This window comes from Pagrus pagrus (genome assembly GCF_965226575.1).
Source record: "Pagrus pagrus genome assembly, chromosome: 14".
NCBI lineage: Eukaryota > Metazoa > Chordata > Actinopteri > Spariformes > Sparidae > Pagrus > Pagrus pagrus.
In genome coordinates, this window is record NC_140198.1 from 27,084,600 (window position 1) to 27,103,553 (window position 18,954).

The 18,954-nt window shown below is 42.7% G+C and overlaps 1 protein-coding gene across 2 annotated transcripts in view; it reads left to right on the forward strand.

Annotated features, from left to right (window-relative positions):
* The window catches only part of robo3 (roundabout, axon guidance receptor, homolog 3), a 93,767-nt gene that overhangs the window by 68,119 nt on the left and 6,694 nt on the right, over positions 1 to 18,954 (forward strand). Inside the window, exons 10-24 of one of the 2 annotated variants that reach the window (XM_084373784.1) lie at positions 5,011 to 5,092; positions 6,065 to 6,233; positions 9,238 to 9,404; positions 9,502 to 9,623; positions 9,763 to 9,979; positions 10,580 to 10,704; positions 11,248 to 11,431; positions 12,258 to 12,506; positions 13,107 to 13,146; positions 13,361 to 13,500; positions 13,680 to 13,961; positions 15,110 to 15,257; positions 15,773 to 15,991; positions 17,013 to 17,212; positions 17,476 to 17,583. In XM_084373784.1, coding sequence (XP_084229910.1) covers positions 5,011 to 5,092; positions 6,065 to 6,233; positions 9,238 to 9,404; positions 9,502 to 9,623; positions 9,763 to 9,979; positions 10,580 to 10,704; positions 11,248 to 11,431; positions 12,258 to 12,506; positions 13,107 to 13,146; positions 13,361 to 13,500; positions 13,680 to 13,961; positions 15,110 to 15,257; positions 15,773 to 15,991; positions 17,013 to 17,212; positions 17,476 to 17,583 — 2,452 coding nt within the window. The remainder of the gene's footprint in view (positions 1 to 5,010; positions 5,093 to 6,064; positions 6,234 to 9,237; positions 9,405 to 9,501; positions 9,624 to 9,762; positions 9,980 to 10,579; positions 10,705 to 11,247; positions 11,432 to 12,257; positions 12,507 to 13,106; positions 13,147 to 13,360; positions 13,501 to 13,679; positions 13,962 to 15,109; positions 15,258 to 15,772; positions 15,992 to 17,012; positions 17,213 to 17,475; positions 17,584 to 18,954) is intronic. The other variant, XM_084373785.1, reaches the window with a different exon arrangement.

Genomic DNA, 18,954 nt, shown 5'->3' on the forward strand with positions numbered 1-18,954 from the left:
AAGCATCCATTATGGTTTACAGATTTACATTCTCCTTCAGCTTCTGCCCAGTTGGACTTCTTTCTAGCAATGTACCCGTGGTTCAAGATCCCAGCAATAAACTTGGTGATTACTACTGGTGCCAGAGCTATGAAAATGAGACTCAAGCTGTAAAGCTGGAACATTTCTTTTCAACAGGGAGAGTTTATGTACTGTATCACTGCCATTATCAAATAAATGTGGATACAGCTGAAAAAGTAGATTTACTTGAGACACTTATTTCTCAGATATTGATTAAAAGATTAAAATATCTAATGTTATTAATCTGATCCGATAGTCTGATCATTGTCCTGAATGAAAAAAAAAAATCCCAAAACCTTTTAAGTAAAAGCCTTTTATTTTCCTTTATCAGTTTGAAAATCTCTACACGTGCATTTATGCAAGCCGTGCTATGAATTAACTCTAAAAGAGAGCGGTAAACACATTAACCACAAAACATTGAGAACAATCTTTCTTTTTCATGATAGGAAAAAAAATGAAATCAGCATTCATAAAACCCATTTAACCCTGAAATAATCAGTATAAATAAGTCGATTTCATCTGGGCCCCTGGAGGGGGACAGATGGTCTGTTTGTTCCTCGTAGCCTGGCAAAGAGGAGATGCCATTACCCTGGGATCCCTGCCAGAAACACACACTATCGCTGTCCCACACTGGTGCCAAGACGTCCTGGACAGACGGGAAGTGTGTGTGTGTGGTGCTGGTGGGGGGGTTAAAGAGAGGTTTGTGCTGCCATTCTGCTAAACAGTTGATTTGGGCTTGGGGTAAGGGGTGTGTGCGGGTATGATAGGTAGATAAAAAAGCAAGAGAGAGTGATGGTTTGGAAACAGAAGAACCCAAACAAAGCCCGGAGTGTGAGAAGGACCACATGCACAGAAGAAAACAGATTACTGCAAGTAATCAGGTTAAAGCAGGAAATCGAGTTCATGTGTTGACTTTAAATCCCAGCGTACACGTGTAATAGTCAGTAATCACATTTCATGTCTGCGCTCTCCCAAAAAAGTGTGCGTGCTATTGTGCAGAGGGCTGGTACCCATGCTAACTGGGCAGGTGGTGGACAGATTCACCTCACTCTGTCTGACTGGCAGATGATTTCTGGGAAGTGCAGTGCAGAGATATCCCAAATGTCAAAGATGTAATCAAACTATTATAAATAAATAAATATTCTCTTTAAGTTCGGAGCTCCTCTCTCCTGCCTCCCGCCCTCCTGTTCCCTTCTTTTCCTTTCGCCTCATCCATTTTTCAGCAATCTGTTTCGCGCAGCGCCCAGAGCTGCCGGCCTTGATTAATAGTCAGGTGCCTCGACTGTTTACCCCACCCGCCCTCCGAGCCGATTCCCCATCCACTGATCAAACGCCACCATCTGGGGGCCCGCTTTTCACCCCCTCAGACAGACACACCATCAGCCTGCCTACAGGTCAACTCAAGGTCAGGGCCTATTGAAAGAGAGGAGGAGCAGAGAGGGATGTTGTATAGGGTGGAGAGTCACCTGTCCCGTGTCCTGCAGGACGCTCTGACAAGCCACTTAGGCTTGAGTAATTCCTCTGTCAGCGTTACTGATGAGCCGGCCCAGATGCAGGAGAGGAGGAAGGCCGAGTACGTGCACGCCGCTCAGCGAGGCATTAGTCATGATAGGCTCTGCCGTGCACATCCTCTGCATAATGGATAAGGTTTTCAATGGGAATAATGTGGGCTGTGTTCGCTGAATAAGTGAATAAGGAGAGGCTGATTGTGTTTGCAGTGAATTGGGTCTGCATGTAAATTGATGAACTACAGAAGACTGAAACATCTTGTAGCAAAACAGATGAGAAACTAATTAAGATTCCCTGTAACACTCCCACACACACCTGCACACACATACACACACAGTGTGTGTGAGAGTGCAACAGGACTATTTAGAGACAGCCGCCCTCACAGGTGCAGCTAACATTAGAATACAGAGCCTTTGTCCACACTTTACTGTAAATGGAGCCGTGTTATTGACGCTCCTACTGTAATTGTGGATTTACACCAACTCTGGGTACATATTGTAAACAGACTAAGACTAATTTAGACTAGTCGCCCACCAGAACACATTGTGCTTCCTTAAGACCTCAGCAAATTGTTGAATGCATTCATGCAATGGAAATATTTGCAAAGCCATCAAAACCTGCATTGTTCACGTCTCTTGCTGTCTTTTCTTCTTTTTCTTCTTTGCTGGCTGTTCTACTGCTGCCTCTTACGATGCATTAATACAGTAATATACCTTGAAGCTGTAGCCGCTCCTCTGACTGCTAGTCACAGCCATAGACCTGCCCGCTGCTTTGAAATGTCTTCTACACAAGACAAGTGCTCTTCAGTGAAAGACACACCTTGAAGCAGGTAGCCCTGTCGTAATGGAGATCTGAATCCCAGCTGTGCTGGGCTAATGTGCCAAGCCAATCCAAGGCTAGCCAAGCTAGCATATGTGGAAATGCTCTGTCCAGCTGCATCTCTTTCACTGCCCTGTCCGACAGTCTGCCCAGTCTTCCTGTTCAGCCCCATAACTTACTGCACTGGTATCTTGATTAAAAATTCAGCAGTATCATAGAACTCATTTGGTTTGAGTCTGCCCCTTAATCTTATTACAGTAACTTGATTATTTGGCTCAGTTCATTTATAAAAGACAGCCATGTTAAAATGTAATACTGGTTTAAATCAGAGGTTTAAAGAGAGGTTTAGATTATTATGATTTTTTAAATTAGTTTTAAAGTTTGGTGCAACAGTATTTCAACTTAAATCATGATTTAATCAGGTTTAGAAGTTGTTCCTGGTTGGTGCAGTCTGGCCTTAAGGTTTTAAAGTGAAAGGTATTCAGTTACAGGTTACTCAGTTTCTCACTGTAACTAAGTAAAAAGACAATCTGCTTCCTGTTTACACTGGCACGTGCATGTCCAGTGTACATGAATCGCCATGTGATATGCACTGTTTGCTGGTGTCAGGGAGTTAAGTGATACAAAGGACTGCACAATGTATTGTTTAAGCATCGATATCGCAATGCGCATGCAAAATAGTCAATGCGATGTCAAGTCAGGCAAATCAACTCATCTCTTCTTTGTTCTCTGTGTTTTTGCAGCATTCAAGTTGAACATTAAGATTGAAGTACTTGATAAATATTAACAATGTTGTCACTTAGTTATCTTTCTGCCGCTCAGTGGTTGGAACAATAGTGATGTCTGCCTGCTATGACACCGTGTGCAAAGCCGCTGTTCAGTCACTATATTTTCATATTGCAATATATATCACAGGATCACTCTAGTGGTGTATATTGTTTTCAGGTATTGGTGAGATGATGGAATGCGATTTAGTTTGGAGTAACAGATGAGTGTTAGAGCTTATCATGCAGTCACTTTATTGTCAACTGTAAACAGAAGAGATATAGCGTTCACTTCACATGTAATCTACCAGGAATGACTGTTAGCATATATTTGATTGGTTATTAAAGACTTGACACTGACACTTCGTTGTGTAGCAGCAAAGGTTGAGCCAAGTTGAGCTGCGCAACTCTTCGTCTGCACAGTTCATCTGAAGGAGTGGGTAGGATTCTTCACACAGTGCTGCTGTCTTTCTGAATGTCCTTTGAAAGTGAAAATGAAACAGAGGAAAAACAGAAACAAAAAAAGAATCAAAGAAGACAAAAAGAATGACATGAAGCGATGGAGCTTAAGCAAAAGAAACATGTTCAGAGGCGAGCTGTTGCTACCTCAGCTTCACATTGACAGATTCCCCAGTGTAGAGACCCCCAACATCTCCCTCCGTTGTAAGCAATTTCACAGCCCGTCTAGCTTTTGGCTTGCCTCCCCAAAAAATGTAATAGCCAACATTCACATGTGCACACACACAGGCACATTTATCACACACCTCTTAATTACATCTGCTCATAGCCTGTCCAGAATGCTAAGTAGCTGTTGAGTATAAAGACTGGCTCCTCAGAAATTTCTCGACCGCTAGCTGGTCATTAAAATTCTGTCCTTTGATCCTTCCTTTAACTCTCCTCTTCTGCCGTGTAGCAATCAGATGAGGAACATAAAAGCCACCAGCTTGACTTTAACTGTGACTTCAAATGGGTCCACTGAGAATATATCATTTATGACTAAAACTGAAATAACTACAATTGACAGAATGTCCAAGTTAGAAACAGTTAATCAGAGCAGATGTTATATTAAGCTATGTTTAATGAAAATGCAAATATTCTTATGTATGTAATGATAATTGAATAACGCTGAACTCATTTAAATAAACACACCCATCGTTAGCATGCTGTATTTAGCTTACAACTCTTGGCTAAATCTGATTAAATTTAAATATTATCATCAAGTTATACTTATGTATAAGATATATCAAAATTCATGATGTCACCTCACATCCAAATCATGCAAATTATATCCGTTCACATTACCATGAGGCCCCATGTGCTTCTAAAGTTCACCTGCACGAGGACTAAAATTTTCATCTTTATGTTATTATATCTGTCCATGCTTCAGTGGCTCTGTCTCTGTTGTCAGCAATACGTGCTTAGTTTCCATATTAGATCCTTATATGATGTCATCCGCGATGTTGTGCCTGCAGAGGTGAGACGTGTCTTCCATGACCTCACCATGATGCTACTACAAAGCAAAAAAGACGGAAAGACAAAAGGTGACGGCTGTTAACAGAGTAACAGATGAGTTTTTTAAATCTATACGAGCTGTTTTACACCGATACTAAAAAGTCACTTTGATGTGAAAGTGGAAAGAGTCTTTGTGTGAAAAACAGCTCTCTGTTCTGCCAGCTTTCATCCACGCCAACTTCCCTCTGCTCAGTATTCTGAGTACAAACATTCTGGTTTGAGAGATATGACATTTACTCTCAATCACTGGTAATGGGTACATTAACATAGTATCAGGGTCTCACTCACAAACACACACACACATGCACACACACTGAACTAATGATACACTTTTTGCTGTTGCCAGGAAACGGACTCTGGGGTTTACACCTGCCTGGCTTCCAGCTCCAGTGGAGAGACCAGTTGGAGTGGAGTGCTCACAGTCAAAGGTAAATGTTCTCTGCGTGATTTAAATACATGCACGTGATGCGACAGGAGTGGCAACTAATAACAGCACAGAGATTTATAATTAAAAAAAACCTTTTCATCCTGCTGACAATTCAACTCACACGTTATTTCTGTATTAATTAATTAACAGTTATCACTTAAAAAAAAGTGTGACAGCAGATAATCAGCCAATGTCTGCGAGCGTGTATTAGTCATGAAATCATTCAGGTTCATAGCCTGGGGTCAACCACTCCACATAAAATAACATATTTTAGAGGGGAACATTACATTGCAGTACCAGTGATATGATTGAGTGTGAATGCACATCAGTTCTGTACATGTGAAAACTAAAACACCCTCTTTTTCCACTTGGGTCTGGGGTCACACCAACCTTATTTTTGTTGGGGGTCGCCACTCAAAAAGGTTAAGAACCACCGGCTTAAGTCCATGAATGTGATGCATGATGTTGGAAAGACACTTGTCTGATAAATAAAGGTTAAAACATTTGTTTTATAATGGTGAGATATCAGCAGCTGCTGCTGCAGCTCAAAGCAGAATCACAGTGCTTTGTGAGGCTGTGCTGTCTTAATTTTCTCCACAACGCATCAGGCTTAAGCACATAAAATATTTCAAGCTGTAGAGATTTCATTAGTGGCGTTAAATGAAGGAGTAACGACTTAACAAGCTGCTCTGATGACACCTTAGATTGTTATTTGACTATTAGCGTCTTAATGGTTGGTTAAGATCTGATAGTTGTGGTGAAAAGGAAAATTGTGAAGTCTGTTAGAAGCAAGGAACTCGGCCTGTAGCTTTTGTGATGCAAATGTTCTGCCAACATTAGCGGGATTACAGAGAGCACATTATGAAACTGCAATACTAAAGGCAGATGTTGTAGCTTAATGAAATGTGCACCCCCATCCTCGCTCTGCTTTGATTTCCCCTTCACCTCCCTCTTCTCTCTCCTCACCGTCCAGAGAGTGCAGACTCATCAGCAGCTCAGGCCACAGAGCCTTTCCAGTTGCCAGGTCCACCACATAAACCCATAGTCACGGATGTGTCCAAAAACAGCGTCTCTCTGACCTGGCAACCCAACGCCCACGAGGGAGGAGCTGCCGTCACCTCTTACATCATCGAGGCCTTCAGGTGGGTCACACACCCTTAGCTACACAAACGGCAGGAGCAAAAACATGAGTGGACACACACTTAGCTGACATCTCCACAGTCATCAAGGACACATTAGACTTTTCAGTCAGGGACCTGTCACAGCTCTACATATACGCTTTTACAGCAGTTCATTTAGCCACAAATTGTTTGTCTTCTTTATTAAACAATCAAGGCTGTATCATTTAGTATTGAATAACATTTTAACATCTGAATACAGAAGTATTGGTCTTGCCAGGATGAAATTGTTTCACTTTTGAATAGTAAAACACCTTCACTGATGCTCCCACTAATGAAATTCTTTCATGGTTTGCTGCTCTTTCAAGTGAGTCTAGCTACCACATGTATTCATTATTATTAGACCTCGAAAAGAAGTGCTAGCTGCTCATTAAAAAACTTTTCTATGAGAGGTAGAAGTGGAAACTGTCAAGAGTGGTGTCTACACATGACAAAGTCACATCCTTTGATCTCATATATAGCATGCCTAAATATGTAGACAAAGTTGATCATATTTTAGAAATGCAAAAATATCACAACAAATGGGTTCAAATAAGTTTGTTCATTTCAATAACTCAATATCAGAATTATGGTTGAGTTGAAACTGAAGTTGTTCTGAATCCAGTGCTGCCAATCATTTGATATTACTCGTTGTTGTTTTTGAGATGCGGCTCTATAAAAATGGCCGCCTTCTCAGTGTCAGCTGATCTTACCAATGCAGTCACCATCATCTTTTTTCAAGATCAGTCAATTGAGGACAGCTGATGCAATCGGGGACAAAAGCTATGCCCCCAACTGGAAAACAGCTGATTTTTGGGTCAGCAGCTGATGTTAGGGTTAATTTTAAGATTAGAGTAAGGTTTTTTCAGTGTAATGCTCTCTGTTAGCGGAGTGAAGAGAGGCACTGAGACGAGGCACCTGAGTTGCATAAAGTCACATCCTTTTGACTCTTGCTGAAAATCCAACCTCAGTCCTGAGAAATCCACAGTCCAGCAGCATTAAACAAACAGTCCACAGGCTTGTATAGGGAACTGAGAGCGATGGGAGAGTTCAAATGTTTCACATCACGTTACAATCCGCTCACATATGGCCAATAACTAAAGTGATTACTTATAAACTGCTACACAGTGTTACATAGAGCCTCATAGAGTGCTGTGCTTGTTCTCAGACACATGCATACAGTTTCTAGTGATGAACTCTGTGGTATTTCTTGTTTGTCATGGCTAATCTAGACATGTACCTGAATGCACCTATACAGAAACCTTCAGGTACTGCCACCTGAGAGGAAGTCCACCTTGGATTAATTAGGGGCAAAGTAGATTCAGCTAAGCAGGACGGGTGGCTCCACGGATGGAAGGAGGCCTCCAGATGAAGAGAGGCAGCGTTATGGGGAAATGTGTCCTTCCAATTCGATAAAGAGGGGTGCAGCGGCAGAGCTTAATCAGATCCAGACGTCCACCGTGGCCCATGGCAGCAGCAGAGCGTTTCTGAGTAACGCAAACTGATTCTTTATAAAGCAGCTGGAGGGGACCGGAGGGATGTTTGCAATAACATTTCCTCGCCTGAGGTGCTACGGTTTGTTTGTAGGAGCACAGGGAAGAGCGAGGGTTAGGTTGTGCTTGTGTGTGTGTGTGTGTGTGTGTGTGTGTGTGTGTGTGTGTGTGTGTGTGTGTGCAGACTGTGGCCATATGCAATATGTAATAGTGTTTATACTTTATACAAAGGCAGGCTTTCCATTCGCCTGGTGAGTCTGCATAAATTTCTCTCTTTTGGGGCCACAGCCTTGTGTGTGAGTGTGTGAACCCCCTCTGAGCATCTCCTGCACAAAGTTACCTTGAGTCTAGCACTGGCGCAGGGCGGCCTACACTCACACACATGAGTATTCATGAGTTCGTGTTCTTCTTTGGTCTAATTGTGCAGTTCAGCACTGAAGCTAGTTCACCACAAACCCCCACAGTACCCTTAGGGGAAATCTAAAAGTGTCAAACAAATGGTTGGGGAGGCTTTTGTGACTGCTGCTCTGCCAAGGTGACGGGAAATTCACGGAGAAAAAAGAGACGTGAGGAAGAGAGAACGGGGTTGAGAGGTGGCGGTATAATGCATCTGGGGGAGTGCCACAAGGCTGAGAACATGCCCTCATTTCCTGTTGGCAGCTGTGCCTTCTTACAAGCCTCATTACATTATTCATCAGGACAGCAAATTGTATCATTTGGAGATCTTCTGGTGAGCACAAACTTGTCTGAACCAAGTGACTTTGCTCACATCTGTTATTGTTTACCATGTAAGAAATATTAGAGGAAGCCAAAAATAGACCCTACTATTGCCTGGAGATCTTCTCATGCATTGTTTAATTGTGTAGCTGCACATCAAATCAGCATTGCAAAGCACTCCTGAATGAGTATTTCATTTCTGTGCCGCTTACTCCAAAACATGTATATAGACATATATCATACTTTGTCTTCCACTGCAGTTACTTGACATTGCTAATGATAGCTGCTAATTACACAAACAAACATATGAAGATATTGGTTGTTTCGTCTAACTACTTGGTCAATGCAAAGGTGTCTCTTTGGACTGTTTTTGAAAATGTGACAGCATTTCTCTCCACTTCCTGAAGGCTTCAGAACCATACAGTTAGGGCTGGGCAATATATAGATAATATATCGTTGTCATGATATGAGCCTATGTATTAACTTTGTTATATCGCAATAGGCAACAAGTGTTGTTTTTCTTGGTTTTAAAGGCTGCATTACAGTGAAGTGATGTCATTTTCTGAACTTTTCAGAATGTTCTACTTGTCCTAATACCGTCTTTACCCACTTATACCTCATATCCACGATACTGATGATTATTGATCAAACATGTAATTGTGTCCCAACAGTACCAATAGTCATCTCTACAGTAACATCTCAATATCAATATCAAGGTATAATTTGTTTGGTAAATATCATGTCGCAAACCTTTTTTTTTTTCTTCTATCCTCTCACAGCCAATCAGCAGGCAGCACATGGCAGACTGTAGCTGACATGGTCAAGATGGAAACGCACACAATCACCGGCCTTCTCCCCAACACCATCTACCTGTTCATTGTGCGAGCCGTCAACGCCTATGGCCTGAGTGACCCGAGCCCCATCTCTGAGCCCGTCAGAACGCAAGGTCAGTCTGCACCTCTCTCACACCAAACAAAACATGGCTGCCCTCATGCTTTGGCAGCAGCGCTCTAAGGAGAGGTGAATTTGTCTGTTTCCCACAGATGTGAACCCTACAGGTCAGGGAGTGGACCACAGGCAGGTCCAGAGGGAGCTGGGGGAGGTGGCCGTCCAGCTGCAAGATCCCGTCACGCTAACAACAGCTTCCATCAGAGTGTCCTGGACTGTGAGTGGCCCTTTGTGGAGCTTTAGGAACGGAGTGTTGGAGGGTGCAGTTAGAATTGTAATGTATTCTTTCACTTTATCTCCACCTCTCCTTTCTTTCATCTTTTTTAATTTCCCTCTGTCCTCCTCAATTCATCAAGGTCGACCGTCAGTCTCAGTTCGTCCAGGGCTACCGTCTCTTCTACCGACCCAGTGGGGGATCCTGGCTCCTCCAGGACATCAACTCGCCCTCCGAACGCAGCACCGTCCTCACCAACCTGCTCAAAGGAACTGAGTATGAGATAAAGATTCGGCCCTATTTCGATGAATTCCAGGGCAAGGACAGCCGAACGCTACTGGTTCGAACCCCAGAAGAAGGTATTACATCTGGTGACTTCTGAAACATGTCTGTGCCAGAAAGAGATCCAAAGCAAAGCTCACTTAATAAACCTGGCTAGGTTTTCTTTGACATTGTGGAGCCTTGAAACTGGCTGTTCATTAGCCTGTCTGACACCACATGAATCTCAGTAATGTTATCTCATTTTGGGGTTAATTTTATATCCTCCGCAATTTGGGTTCATTTATATTGATCCCTATTTTCATTAAATTCAGCCTCCGCACATGGCAATTTTTACAGCCTGAGGTTCACAGCAGCTTTATATTGGTTGATACAAACTCAAGATTAAAAACAGGAGAGCAGACGGGGTTTTTGCCATCAGCACTTATAAACTTTGGATTGACCTGCCTGAGTAACTTATACTCTTATTAATTTCATTCTTATTTAAACTCCATTGGATTGATTGATTGCTACAGCTCCTCTTTCATGTTTCTTGACTTGTGTTTTAAATGCTTTCATCGCCTCCAGCAATTTAGTTTTTGCAATTTAGATATACTCACTTGTTAATAGTTATTTAATTCATTGTGCTCAATATAAGGGTGTTGATGAAATAACATAAGTCCGTCCTCCGCCTCTCACAGTCCCCAGTGCTCCACCCAGAGCTGTCACAGTGGCAACGGTGAAGCTAAGCAACAGCTCCAGCGTCAGCGTCTCCTGGGAGCCTCCACCCAGCCGCATGCAGAACGGCATCATCCAGGAGTACAGGGTAAACCCACACACCTCAGCCGAGTCAAGTTACACTCTATGCACATATTTTGCATTAAATGTGCAAAATGTTGAGAATGATTTGATTTCTTTAAATAGATTTATACTAGCCACAAAAAAAGTGTAGATTGAAGTAAGGCAAGGGTTATTAGAGGATTGTGGACAATGCAAAATAGGCTGTAGATCAATCTCAGGAAGATGACCCTAATGCTTTGTCCACTCGGTCTACATACAGATAGAGATAATTCCTTGTCCAAGAAGAAAAAAATGTCTTTGTTTTGAGACTTCAGACGAAGTGTACAGCGCACTGGCTGGTGGTCAAGTTCAGTGACTACTGTACATTCATCACAGGGAATATCTGACTGTGCTTTGATGTCGTTTTGAACAGATCCAATATTGCAGCCTATAGTTAACTATTTCATCAGTGCATGAAAATGCAAATACACTCTCAGCTTAAGAAGATATACTGACAAGAATCTAAAATTGTCACACTGAAACCGACTGAAAGGATCTGTGTAACATTCACTTTCTGTATCCCAACAAGGTTTGGTGTGTGGGCAGCGGCGGCGACAACCAGACGCGCTACCACATCAACAAGACGGTGGATGGAAACACGTTGTCCACAGTGTTAAAAGGTCTGATGCCCAGCGTGCTCTACCAGGTGGAGGTGGCAGCGGTGACCAGCGCCGGTGTCGGAGCTCGCAGTCAGCCGGTTTCCGTTCTCATCAGTAAGTCCACAGTGACAAAAGCAATAAGATGCAGACGTACGAGAGATATAAGATTTTCTTCAACCCTAACCCTGCATGCCTGCAGCATTTCCCTTATCGATGACATTGTCTGTCTGTTTATCCACCATTTTGATCCACACTGAAATATCTCAACAACTATCAGATGGATTGCCATTAAAATGAGTTTGATACTAATGGTCCCCAGAGGATGGATTCTGATGACGCTGGTGATCTCTGACTTTTCCTCTGGTGCCACCATGAGGTTGACAGTTTTAATAAAATGTGGTACTGACATTCATGGTGCCCAGAGGATGAACTCTGGTGATTTGGGCAATCATTTAAATTAGCACCACTCTAGCGCCATCATCAGCTCAAATTTGTAATTTGTTCAGTAGCTTGGATTATGACCAAACACCTGCAAAGTGAACGTCATTCCCACAGGTCTCAGCTTAAGTTTGTGTATAGTGATAATTAGTAAATGGTGAACATCAGCATGTTGGGATTGTCATTTTGAGCTTGTTGCCATGGCGATCTTAGCATTTAGCTTGAAGCGCTGCTCTGCCTTCATGCTATAGACTGTTGTTGTCAAACCATCTACCCCTACAGTATATCTACAGGTTCATTTCTTAACTGCTTTTGGCTCAGTCATGTATTATTCTGTATGCACATGGTTAGGATTTTATTGATTGCTCTGTTGAGCTTTTAAATGATTCAATAGGAAACACACTGGATGCAAAAAAAAAAATAAACAGATAAACAAAGGAAATGCCAGAATGATCTGTGGTTTCCCCCCTCAGTCCTTCATTGTCTTATTTTGTCCTCCCAGAGCTTCCGTCTGAACAGCCCTCCACGCCTGGCAGCGGTGGAGGCGGTGGCACCGGTGACAGCGGCGAGGAGAGCAGCGTGAGTCTGGCCGAGCAGATCACCGATGTGGTCAAGCAGCCAGCGTTCATCGCAGGCATCGGCGGAGCCTGCTGGGTCATCCTCATGGGCTTTAGCGTCTGGATCTACTGCCGCCGCAAGAAGAGGAAGGAGCTGAGCCACTACACCGCCTCCTTCGCATACACACCAGCAGGTCAGGACGAATGATGAAGATGTGAAATGATATTTTGTTACTGACCCGGGGCTGTCTCTATCTGCTGTCTGATATGATACCTTGCACTTAAGTTGGAAGTTGTGGAAGTTACAGTAAGAGGCATTGAGATTGTAGCCCAAGGCATTTCACATTTAAATACATCGAGGAGCAAGTTTGATTTATTTGATAAAAACAGGAAAGAATAGCCACAATGTCCTCACATAGGTTACATTTGGCTACTTTAAACTTTTTGTGTATACATACTGTACATATGGTCCTGGTTTAGTTTACTGTGAGTCTGTTTACGGCAGCAATGCTTGTTGTTAATTACTTGACTGTGAACGGCCTAATTCAGAAAAACGATAGATGCATAATTTAGTTGTTTAGTGTTTTCTGTGCTGTGACGTTGGCTCTACTGACTCACAGCATCCTGCACAGTAGATACATCAAACATTATTGAGCTGAAAACATTTCTGTGGAAACGAGAACAGATGATGTTGCATAATATCAGCAACAACGCCAAGTAGGCCAGAAAACTGTAACATCCATGAGTCAGTTTCCTCCTCCTCATCACTCTCTCTTTCTCTCCGTCTCGTACAGTTGGTTTCCCTCATGGAGAGGGATCAGGACTGAATGCGAGGTAATTAAATTATATCCTACATTTATATTCTGCTATGTGTCTTTCTTCAGTCTAAACTCACAGACAACAACAGACTGGACTGATGATTTGTAAGTGTTTCTCGCTGTCTATTCATGCAGCTTTTTCTTCGCTGCTCTTTGTATTTCCATCTGCTGTCGTTGCTGTTGCACTGTGTCCCACCACATCTTTAATTAATGCCAACATTTCCCTGCAGGCCCGGCGTGCTGGGAGGCAACATGGGCAACTACCCGTGGCTGGCAGACTCTTGGCCCACCACCAATCTGGTCCACAGCGGTAAAGAGCCGGTCAATTGCTGCACCGCCAATCACGACACAGCTGAGAGATACTATAATGGTAGGATGCTGCGGACACAGTATGAATGTCTGTTTTGTATTTTTGTGCTTATGTAGAAGCTGCGGTGGCAGATGAAGCGTCACTGAGCACAGTAACAAGTAGAGGCATTCAATATGAAAAAAACACACTCAATACAACCAAAGAAAGCTTTGCTGAATGTTACCTCCATCCCTGTGTAGAAGCTGGTATCTCCAACTACCTGAATCAGACGGAGAAGTACAGCATAGGTGGCTCCACCGAAGGTCCAATCTACAGCACCATCGATGCCACCAGCGAGGACCTGCACAGCTTCACCTACGGCCAGCACAACTCCACCACCCCCTACGCCTCCACCTCCATCATGCCTTTCACCACCCAAACGCAGGCACCGGCCCACAGTGGCGAGCAGCAGGATGATGGACACTGGATCAACCAGCCGGGGCCCTCTGGAGCTCAGTACGCCCAGCCGGACCGCTGCAACGGTGAGGAGGGCCGCAGGAACTGGACCTTCTGTCTTTGTTCAGTACAGACAGATAATGTTGCTGTGTAGTTCTCAGCATGCAGTGCTTGCTTTTAACAGCAAAGCTTTGTCTGGCACGGGTTTGCACTTCCAGTTTCCTCAGCCACTGTTCTGCCTCCAGACTCATCAGCTCCACTCACCAGTTACTGCTCCTGATCCCCAGAGTGACTGAGCATTGTCCAGCTCTGCCACCAGACTATCACAGTGATATATCTTTTCAAGCGTTATTATGACGACAGAATATCAGATGGAATATTTTGGTTAGAAGTAGAAGTACTTCTTAGGTTTAGAAAAAAATCCTGCTTTGGGCTAAAATAACAAGTCGATGTTTACTTTTTGGTTTCACACGAGACACGAGCAGCGATGATCACAAAAAAACAAAAATCATCTCGACAAGAGATTTATTATTATTATTTATTTTTAGCAGAGATTAAATGTTTAATCAATTGACAAGTCGAGTCCCAAAGAATTGATCAGCAACTATTTTGATAATCATTGTTCAAGCAAGAATACCAAGAACTGCCTAGTTTCAGCTTCTCAGTTGTGAGAACTTGTTGTGTAAAGATAAAACTGAATATTGTTTTCTTGATTGTTGGTTGGATAAATCATCAATTTGAAGATGTCACCTTGGGCTTTAGGAGATTGTGCATTTTTCTACCATTTTATAGACCAACAGATGTGATTAATTGAACCAAAAGACAAACTAATTCATCAGGAAAATGATGAGATGAATTATTATAACTAAGACAGGAGTCATCATTAGTTGCACACCCTAATTCCCACCACTTATTTTGTTGTAATATTTTCTACAAACCTTTCTTTCATTTCTATTTATCCGGCTGTCTAACGTCTCTACATTTGCTGTTTTTAAATGTGATCGATGAATAAATTCATCTGACTTAGCATCAGCGCTGCAGTCCAATGAAAAGAGTCATTTTAAAAAATCTAATTTTTCTGCCCCATTGTGCTCTACTCTTATACCCATATCCATATCTGTCAGTCACAGGCCTGCTGGGATACGTGTCAAATCATGCTCATGATGAATAAGCTAAATGTGACAGAGTATCCTCTCTCAGTGAATGATTGCGTTTCTCTCCGTCTGTTTTAAAGGTAAGCCCAAGCAGAAGGCGATGGGGAAGGCTGTGAAGACCCCGTCTCTGACCTGGATGGAGGCGTTGCCCCCACCTCCCCCCATAGGGGAGCTGGAACAGGGCGAGCTGGACGAGCAGCCCCCAGAGCACGAGGACATGGACTTAGGGTGAGTCAGACTTCCACTCACTTCTTTCTCACACACACACATCTCTATCAATTACTATTACACCTGCATCATCATTTAGACTTACTGTCACCTCTAACAGGCACATATCGAACTCTTATGCTTCTGGCTCTAACAACTCAATTACCCTGGCTGTGGTCAATTGCTTTAGTGATTTAGCTGTTTTCCCTAGCCTTAAAACACAATTAGCCGTGTTCCTCCTTACCATTCACTTCCTGCAACCTCAGCTATCGTTCAGTATCGTGCTCGTAGCAGCAATCCCACCCAAGTGGAAGCTTAGCCTCCTGCAGTTTTGCCAAAGGCAAGGCCCTCTAACTGGAGTCGATCTGAAAGAACAGCATTAATCTTTAAATAGCCTCATAGCTAGCTGGAATTGCAGGCACCAGTGAGACAACAGGCTGCCCTTCAGCAATATCATTATAAGAACACATAAAGATAAGATCCTGCTCTTACACTGTATCATCTAGCTGTAACACTCTTTGTCTTTGTCTTTGTAGCTCGGATGAGGAGTGGTGTCCTCCCCTCCCAGAGAGGACCTATCTGATGGAGGGTTGCGAGGACGGGCCTGCTCCCCCGCAGAGGAACAACGCCTCATCTCCAGCCACCTCCTACAGTCACCAGTCGACCGCCACACTCACCCCATCGCCTCATGAGGAGACCCGAGCCCCACATGACCTCCCCCGCCTTCACCTACTAGACAGCCAGCAGCTGTCACGGTATGTGAATGGGCTCGGCACTGAGCAGAAGCTAATGATTGTGTTCGTTTAAATCCACTGTTAATGTCCACAGAAACTCATGACCTGCTTTGTGGGAGGAAGGTTATTTCACTCTGAATCCTCGTGTTTTTCTGAGCTTTTACCGTCCAGTTGACACAAGGACCTTTTTATGTTACAGTGCAGTGGTGGTCATGATGCCATGAATAAAATATGTTACTGGTATTTAGTTTAGACCTTAACAGTTTACAGCTCCCACCTGTTCTTTTATGACATTAAATAATAAATCAAAAAGTTCATTTTATTACAAGGCTGTACCTTGGATTTGAAAGCTTGACTGTGTAACTTTTCAAGGCCATAAAAACAAAGCAGCTGGTTCAAAATGAAAAATTAAACTTAGGAGTCTTGTGCTACAGCCTGACATGCTCTGGTATGACCAGTAGCTCACGGCTAAAACTTTACATCCTAACTTTTGAAGCTGCTGAAGGGGCTTTTCTATCGGCAAATGTGGCCATACAGTCAAGTCGAGCTTTGTAAGCGGCTATTCGTTGTTAGTAGAGTATTCACAGCCACTCTGTTGACCACTATTCAAGACAAGCGTGTCAGTTAAAGACACACCTTCAGAAAGTTAGCCCCGCTGTAGTGGGAATGCTATTCCCTGTAGTGTTGGGTTGATGAGCCGAGCCGAGCCAGCACATGTGTATGAAAAGCCCCAATTGTCTCTTATAATAATAATATATTTTATATATTTGACATTGTAGCTGCACACTTTCATACATCAGCTACATCATTCTCTGTAATTTATTAATCTGTTCTGTTTCATAATGACAGTGCACATTGATCCACATATGTCATTGTATTAACCATTTCAATGACAATGAAACAGATAAAACCATGACAGGCAAAATATAAAGCAACTACAGAGAATTTTGAAAATAAATACATACTCAGAGTGTATACTATACACAGCCTCCCCTTCCACTGATTTGTTCTTTCCGGTAACATGTTTGCTTCCTTCCCATAGCAGACGGTTACCCTGCGGTCCAGTGCCAGTTCCCCAGGCGCCGAGCCCGCCGCTCACCCAGTCCAACCCCAACCTCTCCGGCCAACAGCATCACGGCTCATCAGAAGTTGGCACGCTGCAGTGCCAAAGTCCAGCCCATCGCTGCCTCCACAGCCAGGGGCCAGCTCTCAGCGAAGACAGCGTCAACGCGACTACACCCGGTAAAGTGACTGGCAGAGCTGTGTGCTCACGCATACAAGTCTGCATGTAACACAAACACACACATACACATACACACAGAGCCAAATTAGCAAACAAGATGGTGGAACTGGACAATCATGTATTTATTCGCCCTAGCACTGTGTTGGCTTACTGTGTGTAATTTAAATAATCCATATGCATGAATACATTAAATGCTCCAAGTCTGTTCATTCTGGAGAAGAAACACATACTGATGGTTGTGTTTTTCCCTTCCCCGAAACAGTACACAGTCGCTCATCCCCAGCAGATACATGCACTCCTCCCAACCAAAAGTCACGAGTGAAAAAAAAGGTGTCAAAGAGTTCAGCCTACAGAAGAGATGTGCAAGGAGGTGAGTGCATTTCTGTGTGGATTCAAGTACAGGGACAGGGCACCCATAACTTCTACACTTGTGTGTTTGATGCTGACATTTTGTCCAATTCAGTAAGTGTTATTAGAGGACAATTCACTATTAAAGATGAATTTATTATTTTGCATGAAATGAGCAGTAAGACATCAAATGTTCTCAGCAGCTGAGTATGGAAGCTCTACTGCAGAAGAGCAAATCATTTCCACAGTTATCTTCTGTCACTAGTCATTGCTCTTTGTCAGCGAGGGAATAAACACACCCCGTAATAATCCAGCAAGAACACGCAGATATTCAGCAGCACCATCTGTGATTGAATATCTACAACTCAAAGGCGAGACGTGAGGCTCGTGCTCCTGATTATATACATGGATTTGGCTTGTAATCTTAGCTTACAGACTCGCACCATATGTTTGCCAGATAACCACATATCCACCTCGGACCACTTAAACCACACTTGGCTGCACATGAGTCACACAATCAGAACTGTCTTTGTGACGAGCAGCGAGCAGCATGTTTACATTTATACAAGATCACATTTACTCATAAAATGAATTATGCCTCCAACAGTGGCTTTAAGTATTTAAGTATTTAATTACATTTTCCATTGAATTCTGTTACATGAGTTAAATGTAAAGGGTCACGTTTAATATCATGTCGAGTCAACACATATAAATTAAATTACTAGATGTGTGATTTTTTTACAGGAGACTGAATAATTATTTAAAAATACATCACTTTTAGAGGTTTTAAGGGTTTATTTAATCGTCAGTACAATAAAATGTAGGTTTTGTACGGTGAACAGACTGTGGCTGGGTGGCTGTTGTCTTGTAGTATCCTTTGGGATTATACTTGAATACTAGACACAGTTTGTTTATGTAAAAGTTCCATTTAACTTTATATGTAATATTTGAATAAACATGTGAGTTTTAATCCGACTTAACTGATTCACATTGACTCAACATGATAGATGCATTAAATGTGACCATTTACATTGAACTTTACATGCAACTAAAATACTTACAGTCAATGTTTTAGGCATAATTATTATTTCTCTGCATGTACAAATAAGGAAATCAGCAAACTAACAAACAACAACCACAACAACAACCAAAAGTAGAGAACGGTACAATGGCACATTATACATCACTACATTACATAGGAGGGGGTTGTACGACACAGTCCCTCACAGTGAAATATTCATTTCATTATCATAGTGTGTACTTACCCTGTATTGTATGGGGGGAAACCAAGATTTCAAAATAAAATTCAGAGGGCTGTTCAGTTCAAATATGCAATGCTTAAATACGTTTACAAACTTGATCCCAGCTGATCCCAGAACTGTATTTAGAATCG